Below are 25,347 nucleotides of genomic sequence, written 5' to 3' on the forward strand. Positions count from 1 at the left end.
TGGGCCCGAGCTAAAGCTTCCTCTTAAATTGTACCCCACCAATTAGCAGCGTTTTTTGAATTATCTCTGGAAGAAATATACAGAAATATATATTTGCAGAACAGTCACAGTTCTTTCCAATCCCTCGTTTACTGCTCTGATAAGTTAAGAGCCAAACTGACTCTTATGGTTATTTGGGAAGTTACGTAACGATGCGTGGCCGCCAGTCGCGTACAACCGCTTATGGCACAGGAAGCTTCGACTCTGCACGTACTGCGCCCACCGCCGAAGGTTGGAAAAGCAAGCACAGCAGAGAAGTGGCAACGTTAAGCGGCTCGAATGATAACTGTAGAAGCGTCTTTCAGAACACACGGAATTGTCCTCCACTTCCGGCGGCGTTTTCTCTACTCCCTTTTTAAAGAAAAAGATGCTGATCCATGAATATTTTCATAAACAACGGCTGCATTTGTTAATTTTCGCTTTTCCTTCCTGTTTGGCTGTTGCCTTGGCTATCTCCCTTAGTACATCACTTAATTTCTCAAGTCCTTGCGACTCTTGTTTCCAGTTGGCAATTTTGCACGAAAAGAGCTGTAGAATTAGGGAAAAACCAGACGAGTTAACAGGTGACAGTCATATTAATTTGCCCATAAGTTTCAAGATTATTACAGGGCTTGATGATGAATGCTATCCCGCATTATCTTATTTTCCACCTTATCTAACCCATATCACGGGTATATGGTTCCGAGAATCTGTCAGCGTCGCGGCAAGCCGTATGGTATGGTATGGAGAACTTTATTGGGTCCTGAAGGTCAACCATACGTTGACGCGGGCCGCTCCCACGTTGGGACTGTCAGGCCGAGCCCTTCAGCCACATCGCGGGCCTTCTGGACTGCCCGTAATTGGTCAGAGAGTGATTCACTGTGTAGCATTTGCCGCCACCATTCTTGTTCCTTGTCACGGTCTGTGAAGACCGCGGGGCACTGCCAAAGCATGTGGTCAAGAGTAATGATGCCATTGCACTTATTACAGTTGGTTTGAATTTCCCTCTCCGGATAGATCCTGTTAATAAAATATGGACTTGGGTATGTTCTTGTCTGTAGCAAACGTAATGTGACCGCTTGGGCTCTGCAAAGCTTACCGTGTCACTCGAGGAAATATTGAAACAAAAAGAAAAGTTAAGCGCAGTTGGCGTTTTCTCTGGCCGCAACTCGTTCCACGTGCATACAGACCAGCTGACCACGAACTGAATCCCTTTCCTGGTCCCTGGATCAGTCTACACGAAGAAGGTTGAACTTACGAAGCAACAACGATGGGCGTGACCGTTGAATAGACGGTAATAACTGAATGCATCTCGAGTTAATCGCGCAGGCACAGAATTGATGAGGAAACTGGCCATCACATCCCAGGAGACGCCGATAACTACCGCCATCCAAAAGGAGTGAAAAAGGCAGCAAAATGTTGACCGCCGAATAACTGTCAAGTCGCAACATTGATTTGGCGGCGCCTTAGGAATGTGTGTGAGAAATGGTGGCGTGAGCGGGGGGCGGGGGGGGGGGGGTATGCGTCTTGGGTACGTGCCTGGGGGGAGGATTACAAAGACGGAGTCGGCGCGATTGCTAACAGCGACTAATTGCTTTAATGAAAAACAAGGCACCGAACAGCAAGAAGCTTGGTTGCGGACGTCGAAGTAGCTGTAGGCCTAGCTGCGGTGGCCTAGCGCAGCGTTGCCGCGGCAGTGGGCGGCGGCCAGTGGATCTGCGTGCGAGAGCGACTGTTCTAAACGGCGAGATAATAAAAATTGCGGCGTAGGTGGCTTCGATTAATGCCGTTTCGGATCTACGATCATGGAAAAGGGTCCGGGAAATGGGACGGCGAAGAGTTTTTGCATCAGAAATTTCAGACATTCTTATACATTGACTATGCGGTACCATGGCAGTGGCGCGAAGGCATCCGATCATTGGACATGTCCGAAAAGTCGGGCGTCCGGAAAATCGTTCGTTGACTGTAGTTGCAAACTCCACTGAAAACACTGCATTGCCGCAAAAACGAGAAAATACCGCGCTTTTGCGCAATTGGCGCAAATGGCACTTGAGTGGGCGCAGCCAGGAGCAGGCAAGTCGAATTGTAGCAGAATGGCGCAAATGGCGCAGTTGGGCCACCACTGTAAGAACATTGATATCGCGAGCACAACAAAACAAAGGGGCGGTAGTGCGCATGAGGTTAAAATCGTAGTCTGCAAAATATGGGCTATAAGTACGGCTCTAACACGTTACAGATGGGTGTCAATTTAAGGCGTGCAGTGCATTTAAAGCGTACTTTCAGCGAGGATTTCAGGCGGCGTGAAAAAATGATGCCTAAGCATGCATAAATAACACAAAAATTATGTACGTCCCAGACGAGTTGAAAGTGGTCGCGAACAGCTACTTTACCTGTCTTGTGAATGACAGGTGCAGCCTCTAGCTTCTATACGATCCCTATTGGGTATTCTATTCGGTACAAGAAAGCGTTATTACGCGGAAATATAAGGAGTACCTGTCTCAGCAATCCCCGCCACCCTCCGCTCCCCCATTCCCCCACCCTTTTTTCTATACCGCCGCTAATTGATGTACGTATGAGTTAACCTCCACATACAGATCACTCGTGGTGTGTCCCTTATTCACTCCGAATTAAAAGTCGGTGCTGTAAACTTACGTACGTACAGTGCTATACATCGCGGCTGGTCGCGTCGCAATCCCGTGTTTCTCTAGTTTTAACGCCCGTTCAATAGCTATGTAGAATCCAACAATCGGTTTGCTCTGGCGCAGTTAGAAGACGATCGTCGTCGTGCTCTTTGCACACCACAAACGCGCCACACACACACACACACACACACACACACACACACACACACACACACACACACACACACACACACACACACACACACAATATTAACTAGATTGCGCAAAACGCGCTGTTCCACCTTGCATCGCTTCGTTCGTGGTCGTGCTGCTTGCGTGCACGGGCAATGAACCGCCTACCCTGCTGCTCCGGCGAGTTGGCACAAACAATACTACCACATACTTCCTGCGCTATGGTATATTTCTATGGGCCCCCCGCGCGCGCCCGGGGACTAGGGCGTTTCAGGAGCAAGGCACGTTTTTTACACGACACCTAGGGACCTAGGCTCATCTAGGGTGAAAAGTTACCTAGATATATAGTTCCCGTTGGTGCCGCGGGGCCGGCGCTGCAGTCGACCGGCTGCACAGGCGAGCGAATGTAAATGCTCGTCCCGGATCCATGATTTAAACCACATTCAGTACACTGCAAAGTGTTCTTCAGGAGCTCAATCGACACACGTCCTGCATCTTCGAAGAGCAGAGTGCAACTTGCGGCGGTCTGGAGCAGACCACTACCATCCCTTGCATGCACGCAAGGCACTCTTCTAGGCTCTCCCTCGTAAGACCACATGACCGGCTTCCCACAACACAGATATTTTTTCACACTTTGGCACTCCAACATATTAATAAAAAATTAAGACTAGTGGGAAATTCACGGGAGATAAATTGTCGACACATGTGAGCATGAATGCCTTAGCAACTGGTCACTACTGTATAGTGCAGTCATAGGTTACGATAGGGCACTCACAGAGCCGGCAAAGATGACCTCTCCATAACTGGCTTCCGACGTACAAAACCTGGTGACATGCACTCACGCATCCCCAGGAGGAAAGGTAAGTCAGGCAATCTAGCCATGCCCGCCATATTGCCGCTTGATCTATGGTTCCTAGAGATGAACTTTTGCAAATGGCCATCAACATGTACAAGCTGGTCACGACGGAAAACCAGCAGAAGAAACAGGTTGAGACGGGACAGCACTTGGCGCTGACTACCGACTGGTGCATTTATTTTGCAACCATAATATATACACTGAATAAATGTCAAGAGAGCGCTAGATAACCAACTGAAAACCATGCTTGCATGTAGAGCACCCATTCGCACAGTTCAGGACATTCCTAACATCTTTGCCAGTCACGGCAGCTGATGGTGAGCCAACACATGAATGCCCCTTGCAGTGCATGGGGAACGCCTTGCGAATTTCGTGTCCCATTTCTCACGCTTTTTTCTGGCCGTAAAGCTGTGCTAATAGAGTCACTTTCAAACTTTTTTGAACATGGGGACGACACACAGGACACATTAATCTGGACTTGCTTCATAGTGAGCAAACTGCAGAGCAAAAAAATTAAATGGTGGGGTTTTACGTGCCAAAACCCTTCCGATTATGAGGCATGCCATAGTGGAGGGCTCCGGAAATTTCGATCACCTGGGGCTCTTCAACATGCACCTAAATCTAAGTACACGGGTGTTTTCACATTTCGCCCCCATCGAAATGCGGCCGCCGTGGCCGGGATTCGATCCCGTGACCTCGTGCTTAGCAGCCCAACACCATAGCCACTGAGCAACCACGGCGGATTGCAGAACTTTAAACAATCCAGTTTAAATCCATGCACTGTGGTAAATTGCACTCACTGGAGAACACAAAAACGTGCAAAGAAGGTGATTTCCTTATATACTGAGAATTTACAATAAATTCAGCGCACCCAAAGCAAACAGGGTGCCGAGTCAGCAAATGGACCAGCAAAGCTTTTTAAATGCCACTACTGTACGTCTCGCTCGTACAGAGGCAATCTGCCCAATTTGCGAGGGCTTCATAAAACAACATACCCTGCATAAAATATTTTGCAGTCGTGCCCAAATTTGAAGCACTGTCGGCAATATCTATTGCTTTACAATGCACTGAGTTACTGGCATTTTTTGTGTGCGTCATGTTCTGATGAGGTATTGCAAGAACAGCCTGTTTTACCTGCTCATTATTTCTGTGGCCAAGGTATTCCACTGCTATCACAGTGTTCAATTCCTGGCCACAGCTGCCACATCCCACTAGGGTTGAAACACAGCAACCCTCACAAGCCATGCTTTTGCTGACGTTGATGAACCCCCAAGTTCAACTCTGCCACTTACTCTCCTGCTTTGATTTGTACACTCCACTTGTATTGTAATTATATTTCACTTATTTCCTTGCTACTTGTAACCTTGCTGTACCTTCAGACTGTATAATAATCCCCCCTATATCAAACTAGCATTAGGTATTGAACTTATAGGCTATTGAAATAAATCGATGAACAAACATTAATTCAGGGGTTGTACTTTATAACAATCAGTTTCTTGATTCTATTTATTATTTGTTGTGCCAAGTGGGTGAGGGGTGTGGCTTCATATGAACCAATCATAAAAGACAAAAAGGAAATAAAATAAAAACAATCCTTGCAGGGGTGACAGCATCTTCTGTCACCCCTGTATTACTATAGGTCATCAATTAAACTTTGTTTCAGTCTCTCAGATGTTGCCACTGGTTTCACTTGGCTTCTGATTCACTGCTGGTTTACATTTCATACACCATAGTATAATGGGTAGTGTGGGCTCCAAGAATGTGAATGCTTGATGACATTGTGTTTCACGTCACATGTTGCCATGTACTATGTGAAAAGCTTAGTGGTCCAAGAGGATCCTTTGATAAGTACTGTCAAAGTGCATCAATTTTATAATTTTGGACAGACCTGGGACTTATACAGGACAGTGGGAGGCTCAAATGCTGAAGCCATCTGGAAGCCCATACAGGTTTTAGTCTACCTTTAGTGCAAACAGCTACTGTGAACTAGGAAATGGCTCAATGACGTTCGTTTGTTATGCACTGTCAAGGCACAGCACAATGTGGTGTTTTTTAACTACAGTATACTCCATTTAAATGAATCTTGAAGGGACGGAAAAATGTGTTATCTGAAGTTTCATTGAAGTGAAGGAAACAAAAGTCTCCGAGAATTGTTTTATTCCAGAAGCACCCCAGTGTCTTGATATTACTGTGGTGAAAAATAAGCGACATCACACTGTATCAAATATGCTAGCTTCCTTTGAATAAGGTTGTGTTCTTGCGCGAAATAATGCTGAATAATTCTGCGCAGTCCTCGCATTCAATACAGCATTGCAATGCTTGCCGTCCGGTCCGAAACAGTAATATCTATGTCTTCATCAGCAGAATCTTAGTACTCAACACAAACTTCAATGTTTTCGACTGCTTCCTCGGAGTGAGCAAGCGTAACAAGGGCATCATCCGAGGTCTCTTAATCCTGGTGGTTTGAGTCCCGACTGCATGGTATTACCTACTTCGTATAGTGCTTTCTTCCTACTCGGGGATCACTGCTTGCCTAGCAAAGTCTTCATGAGGAAAACACCATTGCAACTTTGACATCTTTAATTTGGATTAACTTTTCCGCAACTGCCTGATAGATAGGATTTCATGCTTTATAGCATCGCCATTTGCCATGTTTGTCGGACTTCTACACACACCGATGACGTAGGTTGTAGTTTCGGTAAAAGTTGTGCATTTATCCGGAGCTCCCAAAAGGATAGGTTTCCTTTAACCCAAGTTTTCTAACATTGTGCCTATGGGCGGCCATTGTTTAGTTTAAGCGAGTTTCTTTTATGCAGAGTCCAATACATACATATATACACATATATACATACATATATATACATATATATATCCAATCTAAACTTAAATACCACACTAACAAGCTTGCATTTTCAAGCCATTTTTTGTAACTACAGTACGCCACAGTTGCTATGCACAAGCAAATAGATCACACTTTTTTAAAACCTGGGGTTATACGTGCCAAATCGCGATACGATTGTAAGGCATGCAATTTCGACCATCTGGGATTCTTTAATGTGCACCCAATGCACGGCACATGGGCGTTTCTGCAATTCGCCCCCATTTAAATGCGGCCGATTCAACTTGCATTGGATGCTGACAAGCACCAACCTTTTTCTGTTGCACTCATCTAATACAGAGTATGAAAGGCTGGTATGCATTGGTTGTGACACACACTTGATTTCCTTCCAAGAGTGGCACACATCCACTATGTGGGTTGTTTAATGTATGGATGGCAAAGCCCATCTTGCCAACTTGGGCTCGCTAATCTGTCGTGGGTCCCGCTTGCAAACAGACCATCCTGCGGACAACACAGATCTAGCGTTCCTGTACGTATAGAGCCATACATGCAGACACACACATATGTTGCTGCCTGATAGCTGCATACTTCACATTGTGGAGCCTCTCAGCATTGTCCTGGTTTGCAGAAACTATTTCAGTGGCACTGGAATTTTCCCAATGTTTTCCAGGAGTGCTGGGAATTATTTTCGAGATTATGTAGAAATGTCCAAAGGTATCCATGAATCAGGAGCTATTAAGTTCTGCATGTGGAATTCAAGTCATTGGAATCAGCTGACTTATGATTCACCAGCACAGAAAAGAGGGAAGGGAAAGAGTGCTTTTGCCTGTATCACTTTATACAGGGTCAATCAATCAATCAGTTTACCCCAGTTTTCTTACAAAGCGAGGTGGCAAGAGAAACTCCTGCTACAGGTTTCTGTTTCTCACTACTTGCAACATAAAAGTGCGTTTCCGAGAGTGAAAGAAGCTCGTGAGTGCACATAAAATGGCCATGCAACTGGCCACTCGAGGCACCGTGTGTGTATCCGCAGGCTTCTTCAGCTGGGGTTCTTTAGCTCCGTCAGGCACCAACTGTTTCTCTTGATTAAAACCATACTTCTACCACATTCCTCACATCTTCAGAATCATAAAAAGCATACAGCTGCAAAATAGATTAAGAATTTTCAATTCTTTAGCGAGTTTTGTCAAGTTTAATTTTTAGCAAGAAAGAGCGAAGGAGAAGCAATACTTGGAGTTGACACAGTAATAAATAAAATTGACACAACGATTTGCAAAAGTTGGCTTAATGGCTGGTTTGCAGTCATTCGGACAATGGGATGCTCATGTTCATATCATTACTGAAGGATCATTCATGCAAGAAATAAGCACACTGCACACTGACATTCAGAGCACAGCAAAAACTAGGATCAGTTATGTACTAATATTTAGAGGGCAGGCTAGATACAACCATCACTGATGTGATCATACTAACCAAACACAGAATCATCCAGACAGACTTTGTGCATGACATGAATGGATATTGCAGGCACGTGTTATGCCAGGAAGACCACAGAGGAGGAGGAGTATTTGCTTGTGAAAAACTAGCGCTTGTCTAGTAGGATTGAAGCTAACTTTGTTTATGATGAAGTAATTGTCCTTTCTTTTACAAAACGGAAACTCAGATATACATTATGCATCATTTACAGGCCATCAAATGAATAACAGCGCATTCCTCGAGGAACTGAACACTTTGTTCAAATGGTATATGAATGTAAAACAGCTGGTGCTCATGAGTGACCGCAACACCAAACATGAATATTTGTTCGAAACAGAACAGCGCGGTTTTCACGGGGAAAATCAGGGAGAAACGACACGGACGAGCACTGTCCCCATGAAAACCACGCTGCTCTGCTTCGAACATGTCTAACCAACTCGCCCAAACGTCTGTTTTAATGAATACTTCGGGACTAGAATAACTAAAACATGCATTGGCCTTATCACCATGAGACTGGCAAAGCAACAGTACAGGTCTGGTGCGATAACTAATAAATAGGCAGTAATTGAGGTCATAGTGTTGAATTGACATGGACAAGAAAGATGATCGGACATGTGCTGTAATCTTTTTTGTCCGTGTCAATTCAGTGCTCTGATCTCAATCACTGCAATGAACCAACTAGCACAATAATCTATACTCCTGTATTAAATTGGCAAATCATTAGTTCATAGTAGCAGTAGTTTTATCAAAAATCAACAACAATGACATGTATGAAAGCCCTACAAAGTGACAGCTTCTTGACAGCAAAAAACCGACAGCCTAATAGGGAGCACTAAGTTGAGCTCCTTGTTAGCTTTAGATTACAATAGTGCATATAATAAAAAGGTTAAAATATTTCAGGATCAATATGAGCAATCGACTAGATCTGCAACCTTGAAACAAAGAAAGCCTCAAAATAAACGATCCAACCAGGAAATAATGGACCTATGCTACCTAAAATATAAAGCTTGGAAGAGGTGTAGGAAACACCCAGAAGATGGAGACATATGTCAAGAGTTTAGTCTATTACAAAACTGTCATAGCTAAAATACAAAAGGTTAAAAAGCGATATTTTTTAAATCAGTTTTCTTTGAGGAGAATGAAGGAAGGAAAATGTGGAAGATAGCAAATGACCTAATGGGAAGAGTAAAACAAAACAGCATTGACGATGCAATAAAGAATTTTGCTGGTCACGATACTGACACATATACATGTATATATTTTTCGGGTGAGCGCTTTTCACCATCTAAAGAACGATATCGCTCAGAGTGGGACCCACCTGCACTTATCAGAAATTTCTCTAATGTTATTGACAGTTCTTGCTGCTAAGTGTTGTCACCGAAGCTTGTGTAATCTGACTGCATGTGCGACACGAATTGTGTAGAACTTTCTGGAACAGATGCGGACACCAGCGATTACTCTGGAACCTTCAATGGCTCATATATAAAAGCCGACGTGCTTCACCCGCTCATCAGATTTTTGCCCATCACAGATTATGTTCGCTGCTATTGTTGTGCTTTAAGTGTAGCCTGTTTTCGTGGGCACAGGCTTCCCCAATAAAAGTTTCGTCTTTCACAGTATTGCTACTATGTTCTTTACAGTCACATCTGGTGGAGGTGCTTTGCAATCATGTACCGGATGCCCCCACAAAGCAGTGACCAAAGCCCGAACGTGGAAGACAACACCAACGTAGCCAAGAACCAGCGAGGTAGCTGCAGGTTGCAAGGACTGCCCCCGCAGCACGGACTTTTGCGTGAGACGACCAGGAAGATTGTCACCAAGTCAACCCCAATGGCAGCCCCGGTGTCCCCATTGTGCTGCAGCAGCCCAGGGAGCCACCGACCTTCCGTGGATCATCATTTGAAGACTGAAACCTGGCTGGAGACCTATGAACGAATCGCAGCTTTCAACAACTGGGACTCTGACGAGGAACTGCAGCATGTATACTTTTGCCTTAGAAGACTCCGCCAGAACGTGGTTTGAGAACCACAAGTCCACCCTGACAACATAGGACCTGTTCTGTAGCGGCTTCCTGCAGACATTTACGAGCGTTGTGCGCAAGGAAAGTGCCGAAGCAATGCTGGAAGCCCGAGCACAACTACCCAACGAGACCATAGTGATCTTCACCAAGGAGATGATGCATCTGTTCCACCATGCTGACACAATTACCGAGGAGAAGAAAATTCGGTTCCTCATGCGTGGGGTAATGCATGAGCTCTTCGCCGGATGGATATGCAACCCGCCCAAGACTGTTGTTGAATTTATTTCGAAGGACACAACTATCGAGAAGGCTCTCGATATGCGGACAAGGCAATACAATTGTCGATTGCTGACCGCAAACTATACTGACGTTCAAGCACTCGGCAGCGACTACCTGCAGGAGACCATCAGAGCGGTCATTCGTGAGGAACTGCTGAATCTCCTTCCAAGGTCGCAGCCTCAAGTGGCCTCAATTGCCGACATTGCCAAAGAAGAGGTTCAGTGATCGCTTGTTCCTGAGGTGCAACCTCAGTCAGCGCAGTCCCAGTCAGAAGCGATGACCTATGCCGCTATCACCCGCTGTTAAGGTCCCCTTCCGCAACTGCATGAGGGCCCTGGCGCGGTCGTGAAACTTAACGAAACTTCCATACAGAAGCAACAAAACCAAGAAAAGTAACAGAATGACTACAGGCCCCTATGCACATGCACGCACGCTGCCTATCTTCCAAGCATATCACAGGTGGATTTCCAGAGTATTATGTGTCACATGAAGGTGCATAATCTGCTGGGCTACAATAAAATTCAGCTCAGGGACTTACCGAGTTGAAGGCAGTTGTCCTAAAAATACCAAACAGGATATTAGAAACCGGGGTCATACCAGAAAAACTATCAATTGTGCCACTAGTTATTAAAAGTGGCAGGAAGGATGCCTGAGAGCTACAGACTGATTTTTATATTGTGCAGCATTTCTCAAATCATTGAAAAACACATAGCATATGCAATGGAAGCATTTTGCTAAAAATTTAAAGAATTATGCACAGTACAGATTTGTTGGCAATGCAATCGAGAACAATCGCTTTACTCTAGCTCACTTGTTTTTTTTACCTTACAAGGGTGTCTGACATGACAGATCATGGCCTAGTGTTGCACAAGCTAAGTGTTCCAGGACTTCGAGGCCATTTAACAGGTTCTTCATTATTTTGACAGGTCACAGTGCGTAAAAATTTATGAAAAGTATAGCACATTAAAAGCCATCAAAAATGGAGCACCACAAGGAAGTATACTGGGCCTAGCACTTTTTAATATTAAGTAACCGACCTCAGCCCAATAAGTATAACATCAAAGTTTTTCACTATGCCGACGATATGGCACTTATTTACATCACAGACTACCACGAGGACTGCAAAATATTTCAACTAGGCATACATAAACTTGTGGATGGTTCCAAAAACATTAAATTTTTCTGAATCCTCAAAAAACAGTGTATGAGCTTTAGAAACCCTCCTACAGGTTGTTACACCCGAAGGAAGAATTATTTCCTGCACACGTCTCTCGCTGTCATCCTTGCAGTTGGACACTACTGCAGTGCGAACTGCAGTTGCATGTTTGTAAAATGATGCAGATTGCAGCAGCTATCATACATAACCTCAGGGGAGTTCTCCGATGAAATTGAGATTTAGCAAATATAGAGCTTCAGTGGAACGAACTTTATTGTATGGAATAACTTTTTTTGCTCGTGCTCAAAGTACATTAGAAATGATAAATAGAATAGTAAAGATTGTAAACAGCATTACTTACATTACACGTTTACAAGAAGTACGCACTCGACAGAAGTATTACAGGTAAGGAATTTTTCAAGTAAGGGCTTTTCCATTTTGTGGTTTTTATACGACACTACAAGTGATTTTAAAGTGCCCATTCATAAATTCTGTAACACTAAGAAAAACTGAAATGTACATCGAAGTGTTTTTACTGAACTATGGTAAAAAAAGATAAAATACTACATCCCCGTATATTTAAGGATTTTATAAAACATATGCTCAGTTTTTCAACAGGACTACCAAGTCTTCAGTACTGTATATGTCAAGAGCATGTGCTTGTAAACTGTTACATGCCTTCACTAATGCATGTATTCACCGACGTCATACTTGGTGTATCGTTGAGGTTGCCAGAGGAGATAATGGCGGCAGAATCTGTGTATACTACAGCCACAGACTGAGTCCAGAATATCGGTCATTTTGACACATTCAGTCTATGGGGACATTGGCGCAAAGCTGTCCGAATTATCGGTTGGTGACTGTGGCTCAATTTCACTATATGTTTACCTCTCTTCAACGTCTAACTCGCAAATGACGTTGAGGTCAAACTGAAATTCACCTCGCAAGCTGGAAACTCTCTGGAAATCTTTGAATTGCAAGATTTACCAATTCAGCCACGTCATTCTCAATCCTTTGTTATACAAGTCATTTTGTCATAAAGGCATCCGACTGCAGTCAAGAAGAGTGACAAACTAACGCACACAACATATGTGAAGTTTGCCCTGCAATGTCCTAGTTTCTTTAAGCTATTTCCATTGAATGTCCATGCTGTAATAGGTACGTACAAGAGATCAAACTTTTCAGAGAAATTAACCTTTAATATAGATGGAGCATCTTCAAAGGCACAGGAAACTGGCCACTTGGTAGTGCATCACAAATTCCTTTGAAGCCAAGATGGCCATCTAACAGACATGTTAAAATTTTAGTCAGAGAAACAGTAATATCAGCATAAAAACCCGTTGTGCCCAATGCATCAACATACCATGTTTGCGGCTTCAACTGCAATGAATGCACTCAGTGATAAAATTTTCACATTGCAACAAAGTCAAGTTTCGATACCGCTCGTAATCTTACACGCTACAAGCCCTCAGCACATGCATGATGGCTAGAAGAGGCCATGCAAGGAAGTGTGCGTGGAGTAGAAAACCACAAGAGTATGCATGCGCAAAATAATGCTATAAAGAAATACACTCAACATGTGACTGCGTATTCTTGTAGAATACTCTCTATGGCTATTAAGAGAGTCAAAGAAACATCAAAAACAAGGTTTTAAAGTACTTGCCCCTTTGGAATGGCATACTAAGTGGCAAACAGCATTGCACAACAACACTGCTCCATATTTTAAAAAGATAACACTGGCCATGGCGGTGGCTGTACTTTACGCATGCATCTTGACAGTGCAATGTGTACCTATATAAACATGCAGTGTGCTTGCACCAAAGTATCAGCTGGATGTGAGGGATCCATTGGCAGCTGGAATATTAGAGCTTCTTTACTCTTCGAGAAGAGTACTCGATTATCGAGATTCTCCGATGGTACGTGTCCACAGGCTATGCCTGCATACAGCTACAAAAAAAAAAAAAAAACAATTCTCCCCTATGAAGAAGCAAAATTGCCATCCAGATGCACATTTACATGCTCAAACAACCAGTCCTGCTCAAGACATTGCAGGGCCTTTTGGTCAGCTACAAGCTCAGCCAAAACAACATTCTAATGTTGCACAGGAACTTTTGCAACTTTCTAGCAGACATACTGCCCATAAGAGTGCACATGGTGCCACATGACCAGACATGTCTCCACAATACTCTTGGTTGCAAAAAAAAAAAAAAAGATGCCGCTGTACAGTCAGGCTCATGGCAAAACAATACACTGCTCAGCCAAAACACTTGCAGTCACTAGGTATGCTTGCAGCACTGGTCTTTTCCGGAGGGGTCCTTCCAAAGGTGGGTAGGAGCACAGCAATGCACCACGAAGGCAGCATGCAATCAGGTTGGCACAACCGAGCATCTCAAAGCTGCTCGCTCTTTGTTTTGACAGCCAAACCAAAGAAGGAAGCAGCGACACCAGCAGACTCTGGTCCCAGGAAATACAGGCCACAAATGACTGTGGCACTTTGGACACTGGCTATGTATCAAACAGTGCTAGTAGTACCACAGGGCAACTCTAACAAGCCAAACAATGTCGCAAACCAGACCCAGGGAACGGGATCAGGACTGTCCTTTTCCAACACTTGTTGCTGCAAAAACAACCTACTGAGAGGACCTTTAGGAGGACTGGCCACAGTTCCACTAATTTCGGCTTGAGTTTACTGCACCTTGCTGACCAGGAGGCCCTGCTGCACCCTGCGGAGCATGCATCAAGGGTTATGTTCATCTGTGCTAGAAGCTGGTCGAGACGAACCCGCCCGCTCTTCTTGGATCAGCCCACTGAGGTCGTCTTCTGCTTCAGTGTCCTTGATGCACCCACGGCTCAACAGGAAGGGCCGGATTATGACATTGTTGTAGAGGAACATGCCCAGGATGAGCACCAGGAAGCCAACTATCTGTGTCCAGTTGAAGCTCTGCCAACGCACTGCCAGAGAGAACAGCCAGATAACCAGGGTGCGCACGCTGTCCAGGACCATGCGTGTTGTGGCACTCAACTCCTTCGTCACGCTGATTCCGGCAAAGTTGAAGAAGGAAATGCTTAGCACCGTGCCTGCACAGAAAAACCACACCACTGCACTGCGACTCACAATGCAAACTGGAGTCAGGTCAGGTTCATAGACAAATTAGACAGTATGACAAGGTGTGGACAGATGGAGAAAACACTTTTGGAAGGGCCTGTGCCGTTGTCTGCGTCAAGTGCCATTTCAGGTTGGAATGCCCTTCCAGACGACATTGCTTGGACATCTGTCCGAGGAATGCCAAGGCTACCTGAGCAGTCTCAGCATTGTGCGAATACTGGCAACCTAAGATGTACGACACCAAGATCTTTTTGTTGCAAGTTTATATGAAAAGCACATACCCTACATGTCCCCCTTTTGCGCTGTTCTTTTTTTCCCTAACATTTAGTGAATTGCAATGGCAGATTTGGACTGGCCGATGAACTCTGCGCCAGAGCACTGTTACAGCAGAGGGCAACATAATCAAATCGGCGACTGAAACACATGCACTCCCGCTAGAGCAATTAGCAGGGGGCGCTAGTACACATCCGCTTCCAAAAGCGCAGAGAATTCTTCGCATTTTTCATTGTTTTCGGCCTTTCTGAACCTATGCACGTGTTGTGTTTAGAAGTTTTGCATTTCTTTTTAGCCTCCTGGTGCTCTAAGGGAAGTCACTGCACGCAAGTCTGTTTCACTTGTCCGCCGTGATTGTGCGTCGGAAACATCAGAAATGGAGTGAAGCCCGCAATCTTTTTGGTGGCAGCACATTGAAACTGCCTGAAGTACCTTTGGGACTGCATTTCCTCAACGAAAGTAAAGGCTGTTAAAATGCGAACTTTCAAAAAGGAGCCACTGTTACTTTTTATCTAAGTACTGGCGAACAATGTCAATGAAACGCGCAACTTTTGGTCTCTCTGCCGGTGGCCGAAACATGTCGAAAGCTTGCTTGAACACACTAGCCTTTGAAGCTTCTTCGTCGCTTGAGTCTCCGCTGGTCAATTCAGACCTTGAGCTAGTGAGGCATCGCTCACCGCAAGCAGTAAAAGCGCAAGTTGACGATGCGGAACACCACTCGTTGCTTCAGAGAAACTTGAATTCGCATTCATGAGCATGCACGCTATAGAGGTACAGTGGCAGTGGGTAGCCCAACATCATGCGACTTCCGGTTGACTCCATCAATTTTTGTGGCGGAGCTGCTCCCAATTGGGAGCAGCTCCGCCGGGAAGATACAGGAAGATACGGGAGGCACTCTCAATCTTCCCAGAGAATAGACTTGCTTTACAAGGAGCAGAAAAACTACCGGAAGTGCTCCAAATCTGCCATTGTAATTCACAAATAGACAATGTATCAGCCAGCCCACAAGAAAACAACCTTGTGCAAGCGTTGAGGGAACCACTCAAGTTACAAGTGCCAAGTTACAGTAAATCCTCATTACAACAAAGTCACCTTATTAAAATTATCAGTTTAATTGAAGTGTCCTGTGGTCTTGATCCAAACGCATGCATTTTAGATTGGAACACTTGAAGCCTAGAAGCAGCGGGTTTGCTGCTGAAGAGTGAACTGGCAAAAGTTAGGAATCTTCAGATGCCCGAGAGGCGGCTTCGACCTGCATGTGTTTCCTGCCCCGCGAACAATGCAGACAGTGGCGTGCGCCCACCAGTCAGAGACTTTCGTGCTCCTTTTCATCAAACGTGACACGGAGAAACAAAGTAATGGTGTTCCGATAGCCTAGGCTTTGGCTAATGATCGGGTGCATTGTCTATTGCGTACATAAGCTGTAGTCTGAGAATATGGGTCAAGAGACTTTGGAGCATTGGCTTGACTTATGCCCCACTTTAATCAGTGCATAGCATGCATGCGCTGTGGAACTTGTGCCAGTGCGGGTCTGAGATGCACGATATTGAGCCTTTAAGCTTCTTTAGTTTTGCAAGTTCAGCTTCAGCAGCTTAAGCGAGTGCGTGGCACTAATGCAGCATATGTGCGCTGTTCCAACTTGTCCAACCTGTGTGGCCCTTCTATCGAAAAATGTGCAGGTGGATCAGTTGGCCATGTTATGCTGTCCTGTGCTCACTATGGCTTCACCGAAATCCTTGCGAAAGTCTCAGACTCTTGAGGAGAAGGTCTGCTGATCTGTGAAGTGGTGGCCAGCTGAAGTTGGAAATTGTAAACGATTTTGATATTCTGCCATCAATGCTATCCACCATAATGAAAAACAAGCAGGCTGTGCTGGACCAATCTGAGAAGAGCTTCTCAACGAAGAGAAAATGCATCCATCATTTAAAAGGTTGATGCTGCCCTCGTCTAGTGATTGAAGAATGCTAGAGGCACCAACTTGCGATAAGCGAGCCCATCCGTACTGGTTGCTGCAAGTGAATGTGCTGGCTTCGCAGACAAACAAGCCAGATTTCAAGTGCAGCAACTGTTGGTTCGAGAGATAAAAAGTGACATAGCATGTCTTCAAAGTTGATCATTGAAGAAAGCGAAGCCGTTGACCGAGACGCTGGGGACACTTGGCGAGAGCACCATTTGAGTGCCTAGCTCAAGAAGTATGTGGATAGAGACCAATTTACAACCTAAATGAGGCAGTACTTTTTTTAAAAGCTCTTATCACGCAATTGTGGCTGGTTTCTCATCTGGAGGAAAACAATGTAAAGTGCGTGTCAGTGTTATTTGGCTAAAATGCTACCGGCAAAGGCAAGCTGCTGTTGCTGATGCAGTGATATAATGAACATTGGAGAAGCCTTTCGGAATGCGATGATGCCCAAAGACCATTTATAGTAGCAACAAACGAGTTCGGATTAATGTGGCTCTGTTTGAAGATTATATTGCCATGGGGCAGAAATAGTCAAGTGAAGGTGTATTTACAGGTATTTACAAATTGCAGCAACACTGGATACACAAGATGGCTGCCCGAAAACAGCTGCACGCTCGCTTTGCCAAATCGTCGTCTTTGTTCATAGTCACATTATGCCCCACTGCTCCATAACATAGCGCTCCGGTTGAAAAGCCACCATCTCGGTGCTAGTGTTTATGCTAAGGGCAAAGTCTCTGTGATGTAAGGCTTCAGCCTAGAGACTTGGGTGATATCAGTGGCCACAGGAACAGGGTCAATAGTCCAGCAAGGATACCTCGTAGTTATCACTGAGCTGGTGCAGGACCCTGGAAGGCCCTGTGCAGTGCGAGAGAAGCTTTTCGGACAATCCGACGTGGCAGCATAGTGTCCACAGAAGAAATAAAGCCCCAGGGGAGAAATGAACGTCCCGATGATGGCTGTTGTACCTAGTTTTCTGTGCAACCTGTGAGGCAGTGAGCAGGCAATCTGGCGAGCTTTGCGAGCCCGGGCGAAGGTGTTGCAGGCATACTCAGTTGAAATATTGGTCGCAGGAGGTAAGAGTGTGTCAAAGGGCAAAGTTGGGTAGCGGCTGAACAGCAGATAAAATGGAGAAAAAGCAGCGGTCTCGTAACGGGATAAGTTATATGCAAGTGTTATGTATGGTAACATGTCGTCCCAATCGCTGTAGTCCGGAGAAGCGTACACGGATAGCATCTCCGCCAATGTCACATCGTTTCAGTAACTATCACATCGTTTAAATAATATAGACCAGTGGAAATTGCAGCAACGCTGGATACACAAGATGGCTGCCCAAAAAACAGCCGCACGCTCGCTTCGCCAAATCGTCGTTTTCGTTTCTAGTCACACTATGCCCCACTGCTCCGTAACAATACGCACCTTGTCATTTGAAGGATTGCCAACAAACAACGAAAAGCGTTCATTATTGATAACTGAACATTTAAATTGATAAAATTTTAAATAAGAGCCATCGCACTGGAATTTTTGCCAGCCAATACTACCTCAATTCTCCAGCCTAAGATTAATAAGTAGTTGAAACTACAAGTAAGCTTTACGACAAGACTTTTCTACAAAGGATGCTTGCCATCTGATGCTAACAAGGGCTACAGCATAGATTTCCTCAGTCATTTGCTGTGTCATTCAAGGAAAGAACTGTTGCAGACTAAGATCGTTAAGTGCATAGCGCAATCAATGTTTTCAGGGGCACGCAAATTTCAGGAAGAACCAGAAGATCTGCACATGTGAAATGACCTGTACAGAGGTGCGCTTGAAATGGTCTGGGAGGACCCAGAAGATGGCTTTGCTGCACCTACACTCCCTAATGCAGCCATTCCTGTCACTGAGTCATCATGGATGCAGAGATCGCAGATGCAGCGCTGGGGTCATCCTGGTGAAGAAGTGGCAACAGATGAAGAACCTTGGGAGATATCGACAACGGCACAGATGCAGGAGGGCCTGCATTTGCCCTCAAACAGAAGTGAATGGAGTGGCTCTGACTATGGCCTTACACAATGCTTGGGGGAGCTGGAGGTGGTGTTGCTTACACCCGGCAGAAACTTGCAGCAGACTAAAGAGACCCTTTTCTCTGCAGAGTAAAGACACAAGGATGGGCGTCACTGAGATGGGATTGCTAGGACATCTTTTCCTTTACTTCCACGATGCCGCCAGGCAGCATGGATGCTATAATCACAGGATTTACAGCACATCCGCTTTTACCAAACTGTAGTGTATATTGAAGCTTTCTGCCACCCCACTCACTTCATTATGAGGGTTTACTGTGTTCCCAACATGCTTGTGGACATCTATTTAAGCAAGAAAAAAAAAGGGAGGGGGAAGACTGTTCTATGGTATTGCCTGTCCCATGCCTTTCTTTGTGCTTTCTCTCTCCTGCTATTAAATAAACCCAAACACCACATCAAAAGTGGTGCTCCTTGAGAAAAATGCTAAATGCATTGAGGCCCTCCGAACTTAAAAATCTTTGATGGGTGGCAAATTATCCTGAACCTGCCAATGAGAAGGTGCTCGCTCTTTACTGCCAGCACTGACCGTGGTTGATCCGCACAGTACCATGATGGCTATGCGCCGAGTCATGATTGAGTCACATGATGTGCAGCCCACACTTTTGTTTGATGTGCGGATCAGCTTTATGATAATCCCCCTGCCCTAAAGAAGGGAAAAGCCTTTATTTTAAAAAAGTGGGAAAGCGAAACATTCTATGCAATAAAGGACTGCCATAAAACACTGGCCCACTATTAAACCTTTGAAGGTTTTTACTGTACATGTAGGGCGGCGGTTTTCTGTCCCGCAAGGTCTTCGCTGTACGGGTACGGTTTTGACTCTCCGTTTGAAATTTCGCGTCATAATGACGATGCGTGCTCACTGGGAGGTGCTGCCACCTCTTAGCACTTTCAAGGTGCGTTTGAAATTGGTGCTACCTTCTTGGGGAGATAAACAGAACTGATTGCTAGCTTCAGTGCATCGTTCAGAATGCGGCAATGCCCCTTTGGAGGTTTCGGTTTCGCCGTGTGATCGCAACGGAGGCGTGCGAAACGTCAATTTTTTTTTTGTCGGCACTCTCTTGCAGGGCTGTGGAATTGGTTTCTATCTTGATTGGTGCTGCTCTTGTTTATCAGCGCCGTTCGCGAGGTATTCTTGCTCTCAGTGGCAACGCGCTTGCGCGCGTTTTGGTTCCACTGCGTGATCGCAACGGAGGCACGCGAAACGTGCTTTTTCTCTTTGTCGGCACGCTCTCGCAGGGGCGGCAGAAGTTGATTTCTATCTTGATTGGCACTGCTCTTTGCTTGTTTATCACCACCGCTCACGAGGTATTCTTGCTCTCTGCAGCAACGCACTTACGCGAGAAGGTGCCTCAGACCTCTGCCCAAGGCAGCCACACGGAGAGATGTCATGCGCGCCAACACAACTCCTCGCTCCAAGAGAACAGACACGCATTTTAGGTGTGCAGATTACGATAAGGCGCTGTGCGTAGAACCGTGTTTCAAGGAGTACCATGCTTGGAAATACTATTGAACATTTTGCAGTTCTGAGTTATGCCGACACATAAATACTGTTCCTAATTATTTTTTACTATTTATTCCCGACTTCATACATTTTCTACATTCAAGACCCGCAATAAAGTAATTTGACCACCTGGAAAAGTTTTTGTCAAAATAATTTGACCCTCGAAGGGTTAAAGGAGCCCTGAACCACTTTTCATTTAAACCGAGAAATGCCTTTGAACTTAAAATAGACTATTTCAGAATTACTTTGCTACAAAAAAGTACTTCAATATGTTCAGCAGAAGTGGAGTTAATGACAATCAAAGATTGCATATGATATTGTTACTTGTGGAAAGATGCAGACACAAGAGACTACAGTGTATTTACACTGCGGCCACGCCGCAAGATAGGCGCTCATCTCCTCAGCAACTGTCAATGGTTTCACAATACTAACCCTTGGTCGCACTGTCCGTACTGGCCCTATCGTACGCATGTATACGACACTTGTTAGCATTGCAGGCCGTCGCACTGCTGTTCTCTTCACCACAGCTGCTCATTGTCCCCATAACCTAATCGTCGGACGATTTTCTCTCCATGCATTCAGCCCTTAGTGACTGCTCTGCCAGTTACCTTCGTCTTGAGTTGCTGATTCTCTCGAAACCTTCTGATGCCACCCCATGCCGCCCCACCGGCTTTATTCGCCTGCTGCCAAAGTCATTAGCCTATATTGAACTGTAGTCTTCCTCATCTGTTCCTGATGGAGAGTACCTTGCGATTCCTCTTCGCGACATTGCACTGCAGTGAAATCACTATGAAATCACTGTGCCTCAGCGTTCTTATGATTACAGCTATCCAGACTTGCATGGCTATTTTTAACATTGGACTGGCAAAGCAAATTCTACCGCAAGGTATTTGCCTTGCGAACAATGATTCTCTTGGTGGCCATCAAAATGGTGGCTTTATCAACCGCCGATTCTTCTGCCAAAGCAGGCCCCTCTTGTCAGCCTTGGGTGCCAATCCCAACAAAAAAAAATGGGTGCCGCGGACCTGCCCTCTGCGCAGGCTGAAGACCTTTGTGAAGTTTTATTGTCCTACAGAGGGATTTTTTATTTCAACGACTGCTCCTTAGGCCAGACACCCACGGTCAAGCATCACATTCATACTGGCGACGCTATGCCTATTCACTGACGATATTGAGTCTCTGCACCGGAACATCGAGTAATTCAAAGTGAAGTGAACAAAACATCACAGCCTTCTTTGAGTCCCTCGGCATCACATGTGGTCTTGGTTAAGCATGGTATATGGTATCTCCGTGTACATTACAGGCACGTCAACAAAATGAAAGGCGTCTACCCACTCGCACGTAGCGACGATGCCCTTGACTGCCTCAACGGTTCCAGCTATTACTTCTACTGATCTTCGTTCTGGATATTGGCAGATTGCTGTTGACAATCTGGACAGAGGAAAGACTGCAATCATGAGACCCAATGGCCTATACAAATTTAGAGTGATGCCCTTTAGATAATGCAACGCTCCGGCCACGTTTGCATGCATGGACTCCTTGCTCCAAGGTTTTAAATGGTTGAAATGTCTCTGCTACCTTGACAATGTCATCTTCTCGCCCATGTTTGGCACTAACCTCGAGCATTTAAACTATACACAATGTTTTTCAGAAGGCGAAGCTGCAACAACTTGTCAAAATGTTCGCCTAGCAAAAGAAAGTCAGCTGGTCATTCAACGTGGTCACAAAGCAAGCGATCGGATGAGCGCGATACAGTAGACCAAGCAGGAAAAAGGTGCCAGGCAAACAAGAGGCAAGTGGACGCTCTGGCCAATCAGTGGCGCACAGGCGTCTTGTTAAAAAGGTGCAATAACATCACGTCCTTCACACCAATACCATGTTGAAGATGAGCAAAATATACACAAAGAAAAGAGCTTCAAAACAAGCCCAAGATGATGGCTGCTGGTTACCAGGTTCACACGTCGTGAGCGCATCAACTTCAAACATATTTGCATTTTTGCCCTTGCATTTCCAGCCATTTCGCATGCACCCTGGCATGCATAATGCAGATTTGTTACAGCGAAGCTGTTAGCCTCTAGTTGGTCAAGATTTCTTGTGTCCGTCAGAAAAAAAAATACTGAACTGAATAAAGGCTCTCCTTTGGAATCAGGCATACAACACACAGCTCAGTATTCATTACAATAAAGAAAAGCACAAAACAAGCCTCAAAACCACATGATGGATGATAAGGCACCAGTGAATAATGTGAGGCACGTTGCTTCTCCCAGCGTGCGTTTCCCAGTAAAGATTACGGTTGCATAAGCTACTCCTGTGGGAAAGGGGCAACAGCAGCATAGGAATAAGTGAGTGACGTCACCAAACATCATATATTAAAGGGAGACTTGCTTAGCATCTCGTTCAGTTCATTGCAAGATCGCTATAGGTAGACCACGCAAAGTTAAGACTCCCAAAGAGCAGTGTGAATTCGATGAGCGTTGAAGGGTGCAAAATCGTAATGCTCAACAATGGTGTCGTGCTAAGACTAGGCAGAATAAAACATTTAATATCCCCATCGACGGCACTTGAGTGGTTCTTTAATAGCTTCACTGGCTATCCACTTTCACAGGGTCAGGATGGCGAGTCAACTTTTTAATAATTTGAGATTGAATTTGGCTTTCAGATTTTGCAGAGATTCTTGATTGCATAAGCATAGCATAAATGATTTCTACAAAAGTAGATTAAAAAAAAATGATTTCAGGACCTGCGTCTCCACTCAAACTTATAACGTCATTGGTATTCAGTACAACAATGCCACCGATTTTTTATCTTGGAGGAAAAAAATGCACTTCATTCTATTCAATAGACATTCTAGAGAAAAAACTAAGAGAGATCATATATATATACAGTAAAACCTCATTAAACTGTACCTGCTTAAACAGTAGTTTCCTTTTAAAAGTAGTAAAGTAAAATCCCCGACTCAGCGGCCATTGAACATAATGTGTTTTGTATCCACATAAACCGTACCAGCTTATTGCGTAAGCATTGGTTAAAACGTAGCGTTTCCACTTTTCGTCGCGCAAACACGGCGGTGCGTCGTCTCCATCGGGCGGCTCGGCAGAACAACAAGCCTCAGAGATTGGAACGGCCTCCAAGCACCCTGTGCGTTTGTGCCTGAAGCCACAACATCATTTCGACGGTGTGCCAGAGAGTTGTAGCATTGTGCAAGCGAGGACTCACATCATGCCGAAGCTCAGATAAAAAAGTTGCTGAGTGCTCAGCATAGAAGAAAAATTAGACATCGTCCGTGCTATCGAACGTGACATGAAGTTGGCGCTGGCACGCAACAGGGACCTGCTGTTGACTACAGTTTGTAGCATTTGGAATACGAAGAAGTTGCTCGGCAGTGCTGCTGCGACAGCGAAGAAATGTCGGCTATGAGGTTCGACTGTTCGCCATTGTTGCCTCTGTTGCCGAAGTGTCAGCTACCGACAATGATGAGGACGACATGGAAAGCGACAGCTCGGGCGATTCAGGCCCGACAGTGGCAGAAGCTGCGCGTTACGTCGGCCTCATGAATGCAGTCGTCGCGACGAGTTGAGGGGCGCGATAACGCAATTATTCTAAACGAAAAGTATTCCGAACTCCAGCACCCGGCAATGAAAAAGGCGCCCCCAAGACTTCTGCAGCACTACCACGCACATGCACGGAGAATACGTAACGTCAACGAGGAATCTGCCATGCGAGTGTTTACTGAGAAGAGGGGGCTGGCTGAAAAGCTGGCACGCAGCTTCAGTAAGTTTGAGGCTGCTGTCGTCGTGCTAGGCTGGCGCGGCATCAAACGAAAATAACACTTGTTGTGCGAAGTGAATAAATACTGCATGTTTTTTCCCCCTTTCATCGCACTCTCTCCGAGTTCTGTTTTCGACAGGTAAGTGGGCGAGCTCATGCTATTTCGGTTAAACAGTGCTACCGTTTAGTACGTACTTTTTCCAAGCTCCAGCCAACTGCAGTTTAACGAGGTTTCACTATATATATAACTTTTTTTCTTCAGGTCTGTACTAGAACTGAGCCAACTCAGCGTTGGCATACTAATTTGGAGTTCCTTTCAAGAAGAGCAGACCGTACTGCACGTCTCGATTCCCATGCACTACCACAGCGTAACCGAAAGCTTGCTACATTTTTTCTGCGCAATGCTAGGAGACTCCCGAGCATGTGCAGCCCCTAAGTCTCTTTGCAAAACTTGCAAGCATTAGAATTCGATTAACTTTCCTATATTTGATTCTATATTTGGCTTTTCTTTCTTGATTTGATTCCATATTAGATTTGAAATCTATGATATGGCATTTGCACACCCCCAATTTAAGCTGATCAAGCATAGGATGGCAAAACAGATTGGAAAACTGGATGACCTACCAATAACACCTAAGCAGACGTGCCAGCTGTTTTTAATTTGAATGAAGCCATCAATAGCATCTTCCAGCTGGCCACCGGGGTTCTGGAAGATGGTGTTGCCTGCTGGGATGAAGTACATAGGCACCAGCAAGATGCCCAGCACCACAAAGCCAAAAAAGCCTGCATACAGAGAAATGGCACAACCAATAATTCAATATGACTGAACACTGCAAAACACGGGAGGCACACGTATTCAGCACACTTGCTGTGGCAAGTAATGGCCGACTATGTGGCAGGTGCCTCTGTGTCCGCATGTGCCGGGTCGACGCGTTGCTGAAGTTGACCAGGCTAAGTCCCCATGGTAACACAAATTATCGGATTCATCTGCACTGCAAGTAGTACAGCACTATAACCAACAACAATTTTCGAAGCCTACAACACATGCAAAAAATTGACCAAGCAGCCGTGCATATGTGACAATCAAAGCATGCAACTAGGACATCATCTTGCTGGGCTAGTTGGTGCATTGCTTTGAAGAACCAAGTTGTGCATTCAAAAAAGACAACCACACGAAAAGGAGACGCAGACGGAAAGAGCGATCTTTCCGTCTCCGACGCCTTTT

General features: G+C 45.2%; 1 protein-coding gene across 2 annotated transcripts in view; it reads right to left on the minus strand.

The window, feature by feature from the left end:
- Positions 1 to 11,706: 11,706 nt before the first annotated feature.
- Tango9 (transport and golgi organization 9) overlaps positions 11,707 to 25,347 on the minus strand; it is a 61,012-nt gene continuing 47,371 nt past the window's right edge. For both annotated transcript variants that reach the window (XM_075686879.1, XM_075686878.1), the window contains exons 6-7: positions 24,747 to 24,905; positions 11,707 to 14,535 (exon numbers count right to left, since the gene is read on the minus strand). In XM_075686879.1, coding sequence (XP_075542994.1) covers positions 14,195 to 14,535; positions 24,747 to 24,905 — 500 coding nt within the window. In that variant the 3' untranslated portion in view covers positions 11,707 to 14,194. The remainder of the gene's footprint in view (positions 14,536 to 24,746; positions 24,906 to 25,347) is intronic.

The sequence above is a fragment of the Dermacentor variabilis genome, chromosome 3 (assembly GCF_050947875.1).
Source record: "Dermacentor variabilis isolate Ectoservices chromosome 3, ASM5094787v1, whole genome shotgun sequence".
NCBI classification, from domain to species: Eukaryota; Metazoa; Arthropoda; class Arachnida; order Ixodida; family Ixodidae; genus Dermacentor; species Dermacentor variabilis.